This window comes from Heterodontus francisci, chromosome 4, assembly GCF_036365525.1.
Source record: "Heterodontus francisci isolate sHetFra1 chromosome 4, sHetFra1.hap1, whole genome shotgun sequence".
Classification (NCBI taxonomy): domain Eukaryota; kingdom Metazoa; phylum Chordata; class Chondrichthyes; order Heterodontiformes; family Heterodontidae; genus Heterodontus; species Heterodontus francisci.
Window position 1 is genome coordinate 176,803,387 of NC_090374.1, and position 17,606 is coordinate 176,820,992.

General features: G+C 44.3%; 1 protein-coding gene across 3 annotated transcripts in view; it reads right to left on the reverse strand.

The window, feature by feature from the left end:
• Positions 1 to 17,606, reverse strand: part of svep1 (sushi, von Willebrand factor type A, EGF and pentraxin domain containing 1) — a 292,595-nt gene that overhangs the window by 175,299 nt on the left and 99,690 nt on the right. For all 3 annotated transcript variants that reach the window (XM_068030634.1, XM_068030635.1, XM_068030633.1), the window contains 4 exons: positions 16,721 to 16,879; positions 12,238 to 12,417; positions 9,705 to 9,884; positions 1,167 to 1,364 (listed from right to left, as the gene is read on the reverse strand). In XM_068030634.1, the coding sequence (XP_067886735.1) occupies positions 1,167 to 1,364; positions 9,705 to 9,884; positions 12,238 to 12,417; positions 16,721 to 16,879 (717 nt within the window). The remainder of the gene's footprint in view (positions 1 to 1,166; positions 1,365 to 9,704; positions 9,885 to 12,237; positions 12,418 to 16,720; positions 16,880 to 17,606) is intronic.

The window sequence follows — 17,606 nt, forward strand, 5'->3', positions numbered from 1 at the left end:
AACCATGATGTTATTGAATGGTGGAGCAGGCTGGAGGGGCTGAATGGCCTCCTCCTGCTTCTATTTCCTATGATCTTATTTCTTATGATCTTGGACTAAATTTTGAAAGCTTGCCACTGGTGATGTAGAGGGGACAGCTGCTCTATCCCCGGCAACAGCGTCCAGTGCCACAGTGCAGGCGTCGGTACCATTTTTAAAGGGCTTCAAGCCCTTACTGGCAATTTGAATATTTAAACCGACATGGAGGGAACATTTAAAGTTATCACATTAATAATAGATTGAAGCCCCTATCCCGCCAATCCAATGTCTTTTCCACATAGAAAAAATGTTATTCCCATCACCAACTTTTCCCCCCGAACTTTATTACCTTTGCCCTTCAACCTCTTCCCACCATCTCCTCAGCCAATAGAAGGAGTTTTCCCCGCTCCACCCCCGTCCTGAAAATTTCACTCCTCCCCTCTCCCCACCAGTGTCACGCCTCGGATCTCCAAACAGAGATCCGAAGGCGGAGGAGTTCCGGCCACTGGCTGGAATATCGGCGTGGAACAAGCGTCGGGACAAGGTAAGTGCTTTTGCATATATTTAAATTTATTTAAATGAAGGCTCCACCACCAAGCAGCGGGGGGGGAGGGGGGGGAGCCGCCCCAAGGCCTCGCCACCGCTGGTAAAATGCGGCGGGGCCTTCCTGGCATCGAAGCCCGTGAGGGGCCTCTCCCAAAAGTATTTTCCAGGCCCCCTCACCATGACCCCCACGTCGGGAGGCTTATAAAATTCAGCCCCTTATGTTTTGGGTGGAATTCCAGGGCTTGGGGCCTAGGCAGCTGAAGGCACAGCTGCTAATAATGCTATCACTGTAACAAAGTGTTCAAATTAATAATCCAATACAGATCAGTGGACACTCCTTATGTTCTTATATTTCTTATGTTCTCCGTGATAGATTTTTAGACTTTATGGGAATCAATGGATCTGGGGATTGAGCGGGAAAATGGAGTGAGGTAGAAGTTCAGCTATGATCTTATTGAATGACCGAGCAGGCTCCAGGGGCCATATGGCCTAACTCGTGCTCCCATTTCTTAAGTTCTTATTTATGGTCACGCATGTGGATGTTCCAAAAGATTCTAAACTCAAGCTCTTACTTTAGCACAAAGATAAATTTATGGAGGTACCTCGACAAAAGGCTTTTTGCAGCACCTGACTCCACTTGCCATTGCTCATGCAGTGTACTTCTTCCATGACTCCGGACAGACTGTAACCATGGCGACAGCTCAATGTGCACACACTCCCTGGTTTCACCGTAGCCTTCCTGCAAATGTGGGGGGAAACCATCACACCACCCAGCTTTTGTATGGCTGGACAACGGATTTCTGTTGGAATGCAAAAAAGAAATCTTAAAATAGTTAACAGCAATAATAAATCTAATAAAGTGGATGAAATTTTATTTAAAAAATCTATATGTAAACTATGCAGGTTTCATGCCTATTTGCACATTGTTTTTGTGCATTGGACTTAGGTGCCAGTTTTCAATAGGAAATTTTGGTTCTGATTTTGATCGTGTTGACGGGTAAGCTTTTGCACTTCCAATCATGAATTATCTATATGCTGCTCAATGAAAGGAAGCTTTTCCTCTTCAGACATGTCATGCAACAGAGACAATGGAAGCGCAGTTGATAATAATGCCCGCCCACAAGTGGAAACATCTTCTTTATGTCTACACTTTTACAATCTTAAAGACCTCAATCAGCTCACCCCTCAGCCTTCTCTTTTCTAGAGAAAACAGCCCCAGCCTGTTCAATCTCTCCTGATAGTTATATCCTCTCAGTTCTGGTATTATTTTAGCAAATCTTTTTTATACCTTCTCTGCATCCTTTTCATAATATCGATGTCAGAACTGTACACAGCACTCCAAGTACTCTTCCTACCACCCCCTGGACCATGACCCCGCCACTGAACATCAAGCCACTGTCTCCAGGACTGTCACTGACCTCATCTGCTCCGGAGATCTTCCCTTGACAGCTTCCCATCTCATAGCCCCGCAACCCCAAGCAGCCCGCTTCTACCTCCTTCCCAAAATCCACAAATAGGACTGTCCTGGCAGACCCATTGTTTCAGCCTCTTCCTGCCACACTGAACTTATTTCTTCGTATCTTGACTTTATCTTTTCTCCCCTGGTCCAGTCTCTTCCCACCTACAACCGTGACTCTTTTGACGCCCTATGCCATTTCAACAATTTCCAGTTTCCTGGCCCGAATTGCCTCCTCTTCACTATGGATGTCCAATCTCTCTACACCTCCATTCCCCCACCAGGACAGTCTGAGGGCTCTCCACTTCTTCCTTGAACAAAGGCCCAACCAATCCCCATCCACCATCACCCTCCTCTGCCTGGCTGAACTTGTTCTCACATCGAACAACTTGTCCTTCAACTCCACTCAGGACCTCCAAATGTTGCTATGGGTAACCACATGGGTCCTAGTTATGCTTGTCTATTTGTGGGGTATGTCAAACATTCCTAGTTCCAGTCCTACTCAGGCCCCCTCCCCCAGCTCTTTTTCTGGTACACTGATGACTGTATCGGTGCCGTTTCCTGCACCCACCCTGAACTAGAAAACGTCATCAACTTTGCTTCCAATTTCCACCCTTCTCTCGCCTTTACATGGTCCATCTCCGACACTTCCCTTCCCTGCCTTGACTTCTCTGTCTCCATCTCTAGGGACAGACTGTCTACTAATATTCATTCTAAGCCCATCAACTCCCATGGCTACCTTGACTACACTTCCTCATACCCTGTTTCCTGTAAGGACTCCATTCCATTCTCCCAGTTTCTCCGTCTCTGACACATCTGTTCTGATGATGCAACCATCCACAACAGCACTTCTGATATGTCTTCCTTTTTCCTCAACCGAGGATTCCACTGCACTGTGGTTGACAGGGACTTCAACCGTGTCCGGCCCAGTTCCCACAATTCTGCCTTCACCCCTTCCCCTCCCTCCCAGAACTGCGACAGGGTTCCCCTTGTCCTCACTTTCCACCGACCAACCTCCACATCCAAAGGATCATCTTCCGCCATTTCCGCCACCTCCAGCGTGATGCCACCACCAAATACATCTTCCCTTCCCCTCCCCTGTCAGCATTCCGAATGGACTGTTCCCTGTGTGACACCCTGGTTAACTCCTCCATTACCTTGTTCCTGTTCCCACAACACCTTCCCCTGCAATCGCAGGAGGTGTAATACCTGCCCTTTTACCTCTTCTCTCCTCACCATGCAAGGCCACAAACAGTCCTTCCAGGTGAAGCAGCGATTTACTTGTACTTCTTTCAATTTAGTATACTGTATTTGCTGCTCACAATGCGGTCTCCTCTACATTGGGGAGACGAAATACAGTTTTTGCCTTTGGACAAAGCTGTTCATTATTCTGCCATTAACACACACTCTGGACAAATGTTTTATCTTTTACTTCAACTATTAGCACTCCCTTTGTCTTTTATTCCTTGACATCTCTGTCATTTAATCTCTTTTGCCCTTCACCCTATCACAGACTTTCTCTTTTGTTCTTCTTCCCCACCCCCTTTCACTTGCTCAAAGCCCAACACATTTCTAACCTTTGCCAGTTCTGATGAAAGGTCACAGACCTGAAATGTTAACTCTGTTTCTCTCTCCAGAGATGCTGCCTGACCTGCTGAGTATTTCTCGAACTTTCTGTTTTCATTACAGTACTCCAAGTGTCGAACCAAGTTTCTATATATGCTTAACATAACTTCTCTACTTTTCAATTCAATCCCATTTCTAATTAACCCCAGTGCTTTGTTTGCTTTTTTCTGATGACCATTTTAACCTGTTATAAATTGTTACTTTTAGTGATTTGTTCCTGTACCCCATTTTGACACTTACTTTCCAAGGAGTATATGGTCTACTTGATCTTCCTACCAAAATGTATGACCTCACATTTATCTGTATTGAAGTTCAATTGCTAATTACACACTCATTCTGCAAGTTTATTAATGTTTTCCTGTATTTTGTTGCAGTTGTCCTATGATTAATGACATTCCCAATTTGATGTGTCGTTCGCAAATTCTGATAAGGTTGTGGTGGTAATGAACGCAGTATATCATGTTCTGGGAGGAGTGTTAGCAGCACGAGACCTTTGTTGCTTCCAAATTGAAGTAGAGTTTTCTGATGTAATTGCCAAGTACTCCAGCTGGTGGCAGTACATTCACTGTTATGATCAAGGAATAGTGACTGCATTGATCAGCAAGGTGCTATCACCAGGAATTCCTGGCTTCCGACTCACAAATATATGCTTATTAAAATGGAGGTTTATTGCAAAGGTATTAAAATGGTGGACATGCAACTCTGCGCCTTTATCTTAAGCTGTTAGAGAGGGGTGGGGGGAAACAAATTTTCTGTTCCGCTTCCTTTGCATCATCACCATCCATTTCATTCCAACTTTATTTTCCCCTGTTTATATCCAAGGAGTTGTGATCTTCAAGTTTGTGGCAGAATTTAAATAAATGTGTGAGTTTTCTCATTGGAAAGAATATTATTCAACTTCAGCACAGGAAGGGAAGAACAGACAATTGTCAGGCTGCAGTGACTAAAATGTGTTTTTTACTTGGCTAATCAAGATCAATAATCAATAAATACTAATTCCGAAATCTCTCAGGCCCTGAAATCCTCCATTGAGTGCGGCGGACTTTGTTCAAAGTAGCTGTCTGTTGCTGGTGTGAAATATTGTCAAGAACACTTATTCAAGTTTCAATCGTTTCCTGTCCTGAATCTTAAATTCATTAGAAGTAACACATATCTTAGCAGACATTGAATCAAGAAGAGGCCATTCAGCCCTTCGAGCCCGTTCCGCCATTCAATGAGATCATGGCTGATCTGCAACCCAACTCCATATATCTGCCTTTGCCCCACATTCATTAATACTTTTGATTAACAAAAATCTATCAATCTCAGATATAGAGTTGACAATTGATCTAGTCAATAGCAACAGTTGCACTGGGGCATTTAATTCCTTGAACATGTCTATCACAGGTCCAGCTAAGTGGTACAAGGTACCAGTTGAGGTGTGAAAGAGACCGAATGGCATCTCAGCCTCCTCCTGAAGTCCCCAGCATCACAGATGCCAGTCTTCAGCCAATTCGATTCACTCCACATGATATTTAGAAACAACTGAAGGCACTGGATACTGCAAAGGCTATGGGCCCTGAAAACATTCCAGCATGAGTACTCAAGACCTGTGCCCTAGAACTTGCTGCGCCCTTAGCCAAGCTGTTCCAGTACAGCTACAACACTGGCATCTACCCGCAATGTGGTAAATTGCCCAGGTATGTTCTGTACACAAAAATTCCAGTAGATTTGCCAAGTGTGATCTTCCTTTCATAAATCCATGTTGACTTTGTCCAATCCTGTCATTGTTTTCCAAGTGCTCTGCTATTACATCTTTTATAATGGACTCTCGCATTTTCCCTACTACTGATGTCAAGCTAACCAGCCTATAATTCCCTGTTTTCTCTCTACCTCCTTTTTTAAATAGTGGGGTTACATTAGCTATCCTCCAATCCATTGGAACTGTTCCAGAGTCAATAGAATTTTGAAAAATGTCCAGCAATGCATCTACTATTTCTAGGGCCACTTCCTTAAGTACTCTGGGATGTAGATTATCAGGCCCTGGGGATTTATCGGCCTTCGATCCCATCAATTTTCCTGACACCATTTCCCTACTAATACTGATTTCATACAGTTCCTCCTTCTCAATAGACCCTATGTTCCCCAATATTTCTGGGAGGTAATTTATGTCCTCCTTTGTGAAGACAAAACCAAAGTATGTATTTAATTGGTCTGCCATTTCTTTGTTCCCCATTATAAATTCCCCCGTTTTTGACTGTAAGGGACCCACATTTGTCTTCACTAATCTTTTTCTCTTCACATATCTATAGAAGTTTTTACAGTCAGTTTTTATGTTCTCTGCAAACTTACTCTCATACTCTATTTTCCCCTCCTTAACTAATCCCTTTGTCCTCCTTTGCTGAATTCTAAACTGCTCCAAATCCTCAGGTTTGCTGCTTGTTCTGGCCATTTTATATTTCTCCACCTTGGATCTAATACTATCCCTAATTTCTTTTGTAAGCCACGGTTGAGCCACCAGTCTAGGAGGCCTGTTCTCTAGTTGGTTCCTCAACGTATTGGTCCAAAAAACGTGTGCACTCCAGGAATTCCTCCTCTACAGTATTATTGCTAATTTGGTTTGCCCAATCTATATGTAGATTAAAGTCACTCATAATTACAGTTGCACCCTTATTGCATGTGTCTCTAATTTCCTGTTTAATGACATCTTCTACATCACCATTGCTGTTTGTGGGTCTATATACAACCCCCACCAATGTTTTCTGCCCCTTGTTGTTTCTTAGCTCCACTCATACAGATTCTACATCAGGATTCTCTGAGCTAATATCCTTCCTCAGTATTGTATTGATTTCCTCTTTTACTTTAACAATGCTACTCCACCTCTTTTCCTTTTTTGCCTGTCCTTCCTAAATTGTTCTCCAACAACCACAACTATCTTTCTTTGTGCTCGGTATGACTCCAATCAGCAGAGACTTTCAATCATTAGTAAAGTGATGGAAGGTGTCATCGACCATGCTATCAAGCGGCACTTGCTTAGCAATAACCTGCTCAGTGACATTCAGTTTGGGTTCCGCCAAGGCCACTCAGCTTCTGACCTCATTACAGCCTTGGTTCAAATATGGACAAAAGAGCCAAACTCAAGAGGTGAGGTGAGAGTGACTGCCCTTGACATCAAGGCAGCAGTTGACTGAGTATGGCATTAAGGAGCCCTAGCAAAACTGGAGTCAATGGGAATCAGCAGGAAAACTCTCTGCTGGCTGGAGTCATACCTAGCGCCAAGGAAGATAGTTGTGGTTGTTGGAGATCAATCATCTCAGCTCCAGGACATCACTGCAGGGGTTCCTCAGGGTAGTGTCCTAGGCCCAACCATCTTCAGCTGCTTCATCAATGACTTTCCTTCTATCATAAGGTTAGAAGTGGGGTTGTTCGCTGATGATTGCACAATGTTCAGCACCATTTGCGACTCCTCAGATACTGAAGCAGTCCGTGTAGAAATGCAGGAAGACTTGGACAATATCCAGGCTTGGGCTGATCAGTGGCATGTAACATTCACGCCATGCAAGTGCCAGGCAATGACCATCTCAAACAAGAGAGAATGTAAACATCTCCCCTTGACATTCAATGGCATTACGATCATTGAATCCTCCACTATCAACATCCTGGGCATTACCATTGACCAGAAACTGAACTGGAGTAGCTATATAAATACCATGGTTACAAGAGCAGGTCGGAGGCTAGGAATCTAGTGGCAAGTAACTCACCTCCTGACTCCCCAAAACCTGTCCACTATCTACAAGACCCAAGTCAGGAGTGTGATGGAATACTCTCCATTTGCCTGGATGGGTGCAGCTCCAACGAAACTCAAGAAGCTCGACACCATCCAGGATAAAGCAGCCTGCTGATTGGCACCCCATCCACAAACATTCACTCCCTCCACCACCGACATATAGTGGCAGCAGTGTGTGCCATCTACAAGATGTACTGCAGCAACTTACCAAGCTCCTGAGACAGCACCTTCCAAACCCGCGCCCTCTACCACCTAGAAGGCCAAGGGCAGCAAATGCATAGGAACGCACCACCTGCAAGTTCCCCTCCAAGCCATATCCCATCCTGACTTGGAACTATATCGCTGTTCCTTCACTGTTGCTGGGCCAAAATCCTGGAACTCCCTTCCTTACAGCACTGTGGGTGTACCTACCCCACATGGACTGCAGAAGTTCAAGAAGGCAGCTCACCACCACCTTCTCAAAGGCAATTAGGGATGGGCAATAAATGCTGGCCACATCCCATGAAAGAATAAAAAAAAAAGACATTTCCAAACGTGGAAGAAGGCAGGTAGAACGAGTAAAATTCACTTTTATGATGATACCTGCAGGCATCAATTGATGGAGTACAGCAACATGGAAATGTTACTGATGTGTCAGTGGAAACCTGAAAATGTTACATTTGATGCTGTATCCAGGCCAGTCTCATCTTGACAAATGTGGAAAAGTCATGGGCCTTGAAAGGTAAAATTATGAGGTTGCATAGACTGGGCTTGATATTCCTTTGAATAAGAGGTGATGTAATTAAGGTGTTTAAGATAATTAAAGGGGTTTATAGGGCAGATAGAGAGAAACTATTTCCTTCGGTGTGGGGGGAGTCCAGAACAAGGGGGCATAATCTTAAAATTAGAGCTCGGCCTTTCAGGGGTGATGTCAGGAAACATTTCTTTACACAAAGGGTAGTGAAAATCTGGAACTCTCTATCCCAAAAGGCATTAGGCATAGCTAACAATGAGTTCTGCTTTGCTGTCAACATCACCATTTCCCCTTTTATAACAAGCTGCAGCCCTTTAAAAGATACGCCTAATTGGCTTTACAAGCTATGATCCTCCATCCCCCAATGCCAACTCCCAGCCAAGTACTCTACAGATTCAGCAATGTGCCACTGACCTATTGAGATTAGGGGGTCCTATAAGGGTGGACTGCCTTGGTAGATTTAACACTGATCTCCTGTGCAGCCGATGCAGGTTAATCTACTCCATGAGCTAGCACAATACCAAATCCTGAGCTCCACACCAGGAGCTCAAACTCAGTCGTGACATTGTCCAAAATTGGGTGGTAAAGTTTAAATGAATGTTCCCAAGCTTTGGACCATAATAAAGTTTGCTGCACTGATCTCAGAATTATCCACCACTGAGGCAAATTACATAGAATTTTACAGCACAGAAACAGGCCTTTCAGCTCAAGAATTCAAAACTGAAGTTTATTCTCCACATGAGCTTCCTCCATTCCTCTCCATCTCACCCTATCAGCAAATCCTTCGAATCCTTTCTCCCTCATGAGTTTATCTAGCTTCTCCTTAAATGCATCCAAGTTATTCACTCCATGCAATTCCACATTCTCACGTCTTCTTCTTTGGCCTCCTTGTCTCGGGAGACAATGGGTAAGCGCCTGCAGGTGGTCAGTGGTTTGTGGAGCAGCGCCTGGAGTGGCTGTAAAGGCCAATACTAGAGTGACAGACTATTCCACAGGTGCTGCAGATAAAATTGGTTGTCGGGGCTGTTTCGCAGTTGGCTCTCCCCTTGCGCTTCTGTCTTTTTTCCTGCCAACTGCTAAGTCTCTTCGACTCGCCACACTTTAGCCCCGCCTTTATGGCTGCCCGCCAGCTATGGACATTTCTCCTGAATTCCCTACCGGATTTATTAGTGACTATCTTACATTGATGACTCCCTTGTTCTGGTCTTCTTCATAAGTGGAAACATCTTTACGTCTACCCTATTGAAACCTTCATAATTTTAAAGACCTCTGTCAGGTCACCCCTCAACCCCTTCTTTTCTAGAGAAAAGAGCTCCAGCCTGTTCAATGTTTCCTAATAGGTATGATCCCCTTAAATAAGAAATACAAGATGTTATTTCCTGGACATGTCGAGTTGAATTGCAAGTTTTTTCACCTCTTATGTGCCGTGATAAAATGCTACATCTTTCACAAAGATGTTCATCAGGATCCTCTTGTTATATCCGCAGAGTACAGTTGATTGTTAGTGAAGTAATTGCTCTCCTGCCAACTAGCAATCATGAGATATTCACTAGACTTACCAACGCATCTCGGCTCCTTCCTATCCCATAGCATGTTCACCAGGCAGGTGAGCTTTGACCTTCCCTCCAACATGTAGCCTTTGTTACAGGTCACATAGCAGATGGTCTTGTAGGATGTGTCATCAGTAGAGCAGTTTATGGACCCATGCTCAGGCTTCCGTAAACTTGGGCAGGAACGAACTGTATGGAAAGGGGGAAACAGTCAGGAAATAAATCAGAAGCTGCTGGAGAACACAATAGGGGCACAATTTCTGGTGTGACTTAAACACGTTCTTACAGTCTGGTTCAATACAGTCTGGGTTATGACAGAATGCCATTAAAGGAGCCTTCCAGTGCCAACCTCCCATTTATTGGGGAGGTGGGTGGTCATTTTAACCTAACTCGCTGAGCAGAACCTCACGGGATATGGGACACCCCACCCTCTTGATCTCTGTTGATTTTGGTGTAAAACTGATCGCGTCAGTTTCTCTGGTTGAGTTAAAATCTCCCCCTTAGAGAGTCAACGGGCTAGATCCATCGAAGACACTGTGCCAAAGAAAATTGGAAGACACCTGAAAGGGTGGGTGCCCACTGTCAGCAGAACAAGATAGATTGGCTAATTCACACTATGTCATAGGCATGAGTGTTAGAAGCCGATCGTACTAGAGTAATGTGAAAGCATCTTAGTACTATACAATCCTTCCTCGGAACTACGACTAAACACAGCACCAGATTCATAAAGCAGAGCACTATAGTTAATAATGAGCTGTTGTCGGTGACTGTGGAATTGTTATTCTTGAATCTTAAGAACTATTTGTGCCAAGACAACTTAAAATTAACCTTGATTTTTCACTTGAACATTATACATTACGATAAAAATGTCGACAACAAAGTAATTGACCTTGTCAATGTCTTGCAAATTCATTTGAGAGAATTTTTTTGAACTCAAGTTCACATGTGAGATTGGTGCAAAGGATAAATTGTGTTAGTTACTCAATTCTTTCATGACTATTTTAGAGATGATGGCCTAGAAATTTGATTGTGCAGATTGGGCTGGGCAGGGATATGCACCTCAATGACGAGGTCTGAGCAATGAGGTGGATTATGACCAGATTAATTGGTGTTGAATGAGGACACCAGTTGACAACTCCCCTGCTCAATTTCAAAATAACACCATGGGAACTTTTACGTCTATCTGAAAGGGTAGACAGGGTCCTGGCAGGAGGGTCGGTAACCAGAAGACACCGATTGAAACAAAAATCAGAGGAGAGATAAAAAAATGTGTTTACACAGCGGGTTGTTATGCTCTGTAAGGGCAATGGAAGTAGGTTCAATAGGAACTTTCAAAAGGAAATTGGATAAATACTTGAAAGGGGAAAATTTGCAGGACTGTGGGGAAAGAGTGGAGGGAGGGGGCGGCAGGTGGTGGTGGAAGTGGGACGAATTAGGATAGCTTTTAAAAAAATATTTAGTCATTTCATCTTTAATTAAAGATTCCAAAATTATCCCTATCACAGATGTTGAACTAACTGCCATGTATGTTGCTGGTCTGAGCTCACTCTCCCTCTTAGAAAATGAAAATTACTTTGGCCATCTGCCATTCTCCAGGCCTCTGTTTTGCACCCGCTCTCAGTAGAGCCCTGAAAGAGGTTTTATTTTGTGTGTTCATGGGTGTTGTGCTTCAGATGTTTTGGGGGATATTTTTATATCATTGGAATGCACTGCGAAAGTGAAACTCCAGTGGGTTATTTTAAAAAGTGAACCACGTTCAGTTTTCTTCAAGGTGTTTTATACTTTTGTCTCCCTTCCCTTCCCAATGATCTCACCATGTCACGCATCATCATTGCCAAGAGGACAGGCAGCCTGCACCAAGGTCTATGATGGAGCTGTTCTGTCATTAATCATTAGAGTGTCTATGGGAAAGAGCAGGGGAGTGGGACTAATTGGATTCTCTTTCAGAGAGCCAGTACAGACACAATGGGCCAAATGGCCACCTTCTGTGCTGTAAGCATAATGACTTGCATTTTCATGAACAGTACAGCTTGAAGTCTAGAGTGGCACAGTGGTTAGCACTGTAGCCTCACTGCTCCAGTGACCTGGGTTCGGTTCTGGGTACTGCCTGTGCGGAGTTTGGAAGTTCTTCCTGTGACCATGTGGGTTTCTGCCAGGTGCTCTGGTTTCCTCCCACAGTCAAAGACTTGCAGGTTGATAGGTAAATTGCTCCTAGTGTAGGTAGATGGTGGGGATGTGGTAAGGAATATGGGATTAATGTTGAATTAGTATAAATAGGTGGTTGTTGGTCAGCACAGACTTGGTGGGCCAAAGGGTCTGTTTCAGTGCTGTATCTCTCTATGCCCCCCTTTTATGGTGTAATATCAGGTAGCCCTCTGAGATACCTTAACATATTGGAGACATCCTGCTAGTCACACAGTCACTCTCACTGTATAACAAAAGGAACTGAAAATCGATAATGTCATAACACTCCAAAAAGTAGAAAGGAAAAATTAAAAAAAATGACATAACAACATTTGAAGACTTTTATTTTAATTGTTACCTCTGCAGTTGGGGTCCAAGCCTGACCAGAGGCTGTTGGATTGACACAGGCGAATGCTGCTTCCAACCAGGTCAAAGCCCAGCTTGCACCGGATTCCACAGGCAGAATTGTAATGGTTATTGCAAGAGTTCTGGATGAAGTAGCCGTTCTGAGGTGGCTGCAACTTGGGGCACTGGACCACTGTTCATCCATACAAAGATATATTAACATAACACATCACCCCCATATTGATCATTAAACAATAATTAACACATCTATTGCTCATTAAACAATCATTAACACACAACACATCTGGTATAAACCAAGTGTAAAACTGACGATTTCCATTGATTGTTGACATGATAGGGAAGCATTCAAATCAATGGTTTGGTTGAGTGGGCGGAAAAGTGGCAAATGGAATTCAGTCCAGAGAAGTTTAGAGATACAGCACTGAAACAGGCCCTTCGGCCCACCGAGTCTGTGCCGACCATCAACCACCCATTTATACTAATCCTACACTAATTCCATATTCCTACCACATCCCCACCTGTCCCTATATTTCCCTACCACCTACCTATACTAGGGGCAATTTATATTGGCCAATTTACCTATCAACCTGCAAGTCTTTGGCATGTGGGAGGAAACCGGAGCACCCGGAGGAAACCCACGCAGACACAGGGAGGACTTGCAAACTCCACACAGGCAGTACCCAGAATTGAACCCGGGTCGCTGGAGCTGTGAGGCTGCGGTGCTAACCACTGCACCACTGTGCCGCCCTTATGCGAGGTAATGAATTTGGGGAGGGCAAACAAAGCGAGGGAATACACAATAAATGGGAGAATATTGAAAGGGGGAGAGGAAGTGAGAGATCTTGGAGTGCATGTCCACAGATCCCTGAAGGTGGCAGGACAGGTAGACCAAGTGGTGAAGAAGGCATATGGAATGCTTTCCTTTATTGGCCGAGGAATAGAATACAAAAGCAGGGATGTAATGCTGGAACTGTATAAAATGCTGGTTAGACCACAGCTGGAGTTGTGTACAGTTCTGGTCACCACATTACAGGAAGGACATAGTTGCTCTGGAGAGAATACAGAGGAGATTTACAAGAATGTTGCCAGGGCTGGAAAATTGCAGTTATGAGGAAAGATTGGATTGGCCAGTGTTGTTTTCCTTACAAAAAAGGCTGAGGAGTTACTTAATTGAGGTGTACAAAATTATAAGGGGCCTAGATAAAATAGGCAGGAAAGACTTGCTTTCCTTAGTGGAGAGGTTAATTACCAGGGGGCACAGATTTAAGGTGATTGGTAGAAGGGTTAGAGGGGACATGAGGATGCCACATTGGATTTGGTACTGGGTAATGAACCCGGCCAGGTGTTAGATTTAGATGTAGGTGAGCACTTTGGTGATAGTGATCACAATTCGGTTAGGTTTACCTTAGCGATGGGCAGGGACAGGTATATACCGCAGGGCAAGAATTATAGCTGGGGGAAAGGAAATTATGATGCGATTAGGCAAGATTTAGGATGCGTAGGATGGGGAAGGAAACTGCAGGGGATGGGCACAATCAAAATGTGGAGCTTATTCAAGGAGCAGCTACTGCGTGTCCTTGATAAGTATGTACCTGTGAGGCAGGGAGGAAGTTGTCGAGCGAGGGAGCCGTGGTTTACTAAAGAAGTTGAAGCGCTTGTCAAGAGGAAGAAGAAGGCTTATGTTAGGATGAGACGTGAAGGCTCAGTTAGGGCGCTTGAGAGTTACAAGCTAGCCAGGAAGGATCTAAAGGGAGAGCTAAGAAGAGCGAGGAGAGGACACGAGAAGTCATTGGCGGATAGGATCAAGGAAAACCCTAAGGCTTTCTATAGGTATATCAGGAATAAAAGAATGACTAGAGTTAGATTAGGGCCAATCAAGGATAGTAGTGGGAAGTTGTGTGTGGAATCAGAGGAGATAGGGGAAGCGTTAAATGAATATTTTTCGTCAGTATTTACAATAGAGAAAGAAAATGTTGTCGAGGAGAATACTGAGATACAGATTACTAGACTAGATGGGATTGAGGTTCACAAGGAGGAAGTGTTAGCAATTTTGGAAAGTGTGAAAATAGATAGGTCCCCTGGGCCAGATGGGATTTATCCTAGGATTCTCTGGGAAGCCAGGGAGGAGATTGCAGAGCCTTTGTCCTTAATCTTTATGTCGTCATTGTCGACAGGAATAGTGCCGGAAGACTGGAGGATAGCAAATGTTGTCCCCTTGTTCAAGAAGGGGAGTAGAGACAGCCCTGGTAATTATAGACCTGTGAGCCTTACTTCGGTTGTGGGTAAAATGTTGGAAAAGGTTATAAGAGATAGGATTGATAATCATCTTGAAAAGAATAAGTTCATTAGCGATAGTCAGCACGGTTTTGTGAAGGGTAGGTCGTGCCTCACAAACCTTATTGAGTTTTTTGAGAAGGTGACCAAACAGGTGGATGAGGGTAAAGCCGTGGATGTGGTGTATATGGATTTCAGTAAGGCGTTTGATAAGGTTCCCCACGGTAGGCTATTGCAGAAAATACGGAAGTATGGGATTGAAGGTGATTTAGTGTTTTGGATCAGAAATTGGCTAGCTGAAAGAAGACAGAGGGTGGTGGTTGATGGCAAATGTTCATCCTGGAGTTTAGTTACTAGTGGTGTACCGCAAGGATCTGTTTTGGGGCCACTGCTGTTTGTCATTTTTATAAATGACCTGGATGAGGGTGTAGAAGGGTGGGTTAGTAAATTTGCGGATGACACGAAGGTCGGTGGAGTTGTGGATAGTGCCGAAGGATGTTGTAGGTTACAGAGGGACATAGATAGGCTGCAGAGCTGGGCTGAGAGATGGCAAATGGAGTTTAATGCGGAAAAGTGTGAGGTGATTCACTTTGGAAGGAGTAACAGGAATGCAGAGTACTGGGCTAATGGGAAGATTCTTGGTAGTGTGGATGAGCAGAGAGATCTTGGTGTCCAGGTACATAAATCCCTGAAAGTTGCCACCCAGGTTAATAGGGCTGTTAAGAAGGCATATGGTGTGTTAGCTTTTATTAGTAGGGGGATCGAGTTTCGGAGCCACGAGATCATGCTGCAGCTGTACAAAACTCTGGTGCGGCCGCACCTGGAGTATTGCGTGCAGTTCTGGTCACCGCATTATAGGAAGGATGTGGAAGCTTTGGAAAGGGTGCAGAGGAGATTTACTAGGATGTTGCCTGGTATGGAGGGAAGGTCTTACGAGGAAAGGCTGAGGGACTTGAGGTTGTTTTCGTTAGAGAGAAGGAGGAGGAGAGGTGACTTAATAGAGACATATAAGATAATCAGAGGGTTAGATAGGGTGGATAGTGAGAGTCTTTTTCCTCAGATGGTGATGGCAAACACGAGGGGACATAGCTTTAAGTTGAGGGGTGATAGATATAGGACAGATGTCAGAGGTAGTTTCATTACTCAGAGAGTAGTAGGGGCATGGAACGCCCTGCCTGCAACAGTAGTAGACTCGCCAACTTTAAGGGCATTTAAGTGGTCATTGGATAGACATATGGATGAAAATGGAATAGTTTAGGTCAGATGGTTTCACAGGTCGGCGCAACATCGAGGGCCGAAGGGCCTGTACTGTGCTGTAATGTTCTATGTTCTAAAAACGTTTTCACCCAGAGGGTGGTGGGTGTCTGGAATTCACTCCCCGGATCGGTGGTGGAGGCAGAAACCCTCAACTCATTTAAAAGATACCTGGACCTGCACCTGAAATGCTGTAACCTGCAAGGCTATGGACCAGGTGCTGGGAGATGGGATTAGATTGGGCGGCTAGTTTTTTCAGCTGGTACAGACACGATGGGCTGAATGGCCTCTTTCTGTGCCGTAACCTTTCTATGGTTCGATGGTTCTATGGTTCAATGAAATTACAGCTGATTTCCAATCCACATCCCTAGTTTTACATCAGGCAACAATTTGAAAATCTGCCAGAGTATTTTCCGATACTAAATAATAACATTGGCTAGAATCCACCAGAAAGAATCACCCTTTTTGATGCTGTTTTGGTTTAACATAAAACTGTTAGGACTGCCAACTTTAGTTGAGTGCATTCCTGGAGGTTTCATCACATGACCTCTTGCTTCTATCCACCCTGCCCCCTCCCTCCCTCTATTGGTCCATCCTCCTGGCACACTGCCTTCCCATGGCCAATTGGAAAGGGAACAGACTCTTTGTTAGCCAATTGGAGTAATCTTGAGAGTTAGTGAAACAGCATTTTTTTAGCCCCATCTCCAATAGTTTTTTTTTAGCAATAATAAATGAAAGTGTTCCAAGAAAATAAAAGACACAATTTTGTTTCATGCCCCTGGGTTTTTCTCCCCGGTTTTGCAGCAGCATCCTGGAGATTAATCTTCAGTTCCTGGAGACTCCAAGACAATCCTGGACAACCCTGAGTATCAGGCATCAGATTATTAGGATGATGTAGTTGTGGTTTTCCTGAAGAAGTTTTGCTCCTAACCCTCCTCATGACCCACCTTGGCATATCTGCCCTACAGGTCTGTATCCTTCCTTACAGACGCAGTCCTTGATTGAGGTGCTCCCTGGCAGGGACGTGTAATTCTCATTGGGGCAGTGGAGACAGGTACTAATACCTCCAGGCTTCGCTTCTGCCTTGTAAGTCCCGGATGGACAAGCTAGAGTAAAGGAACACAGAACAGGAATGTCAGCATCACTTTAACCAGAACCTGCACGCTTCTGAAAATTAGCAGATACAGCAAGCAATTAGGAATGCAAATAGTATGTTAGCCTTTAGTGTAAGGGGAGTTGGAGTATAAGAGTAAGGAAGTCTTGCTGCAATTAAGTAGGGCTTTGGAGAGACTACACCTGCAGTCTGTGAACAATATTGGCTTCTTTACCTAAGGAAGGATATACTTGCCCTAGAGGGGGTGTAAAAAAGTTTCTCTAGATTGACCCCAGGGATGACAGGGAAAATTCCTCTATGAGAGGAAATTGATGAGAATGGGCCTATATTCTCCTGAGTGTAGAAGAATGAAAGGTGATCTGAATGCAAAAGTAGGGAGGTTATGCTTCAGTTGTACAGGGCATTGGTCTCTTTATTTATGGAGGGATGTAAATGCTTTGGAAGCAGTTCAGAGAAGATTGACTGGACTAATACCTCGAATTGGCGGGTTGTCTTATGAGGAAAGGTTGAACAGGCTAGGCTTGTATCCGCTGGAGTTTAGAAGAGTGAGAGGCGACTTGATTGAAACAAAGAACAAAGAACAGTACAGCACAGGAACAGGCCATTCGGCCCTCCAAGCCTGCGCCGATCTTGATGCCTGCCTAAACTAAAACCTTCTGCACCTCCGGGGACCGTATCCCTCTATTCCCATCCTATTCATGTATTTGTCAAGATGCCTC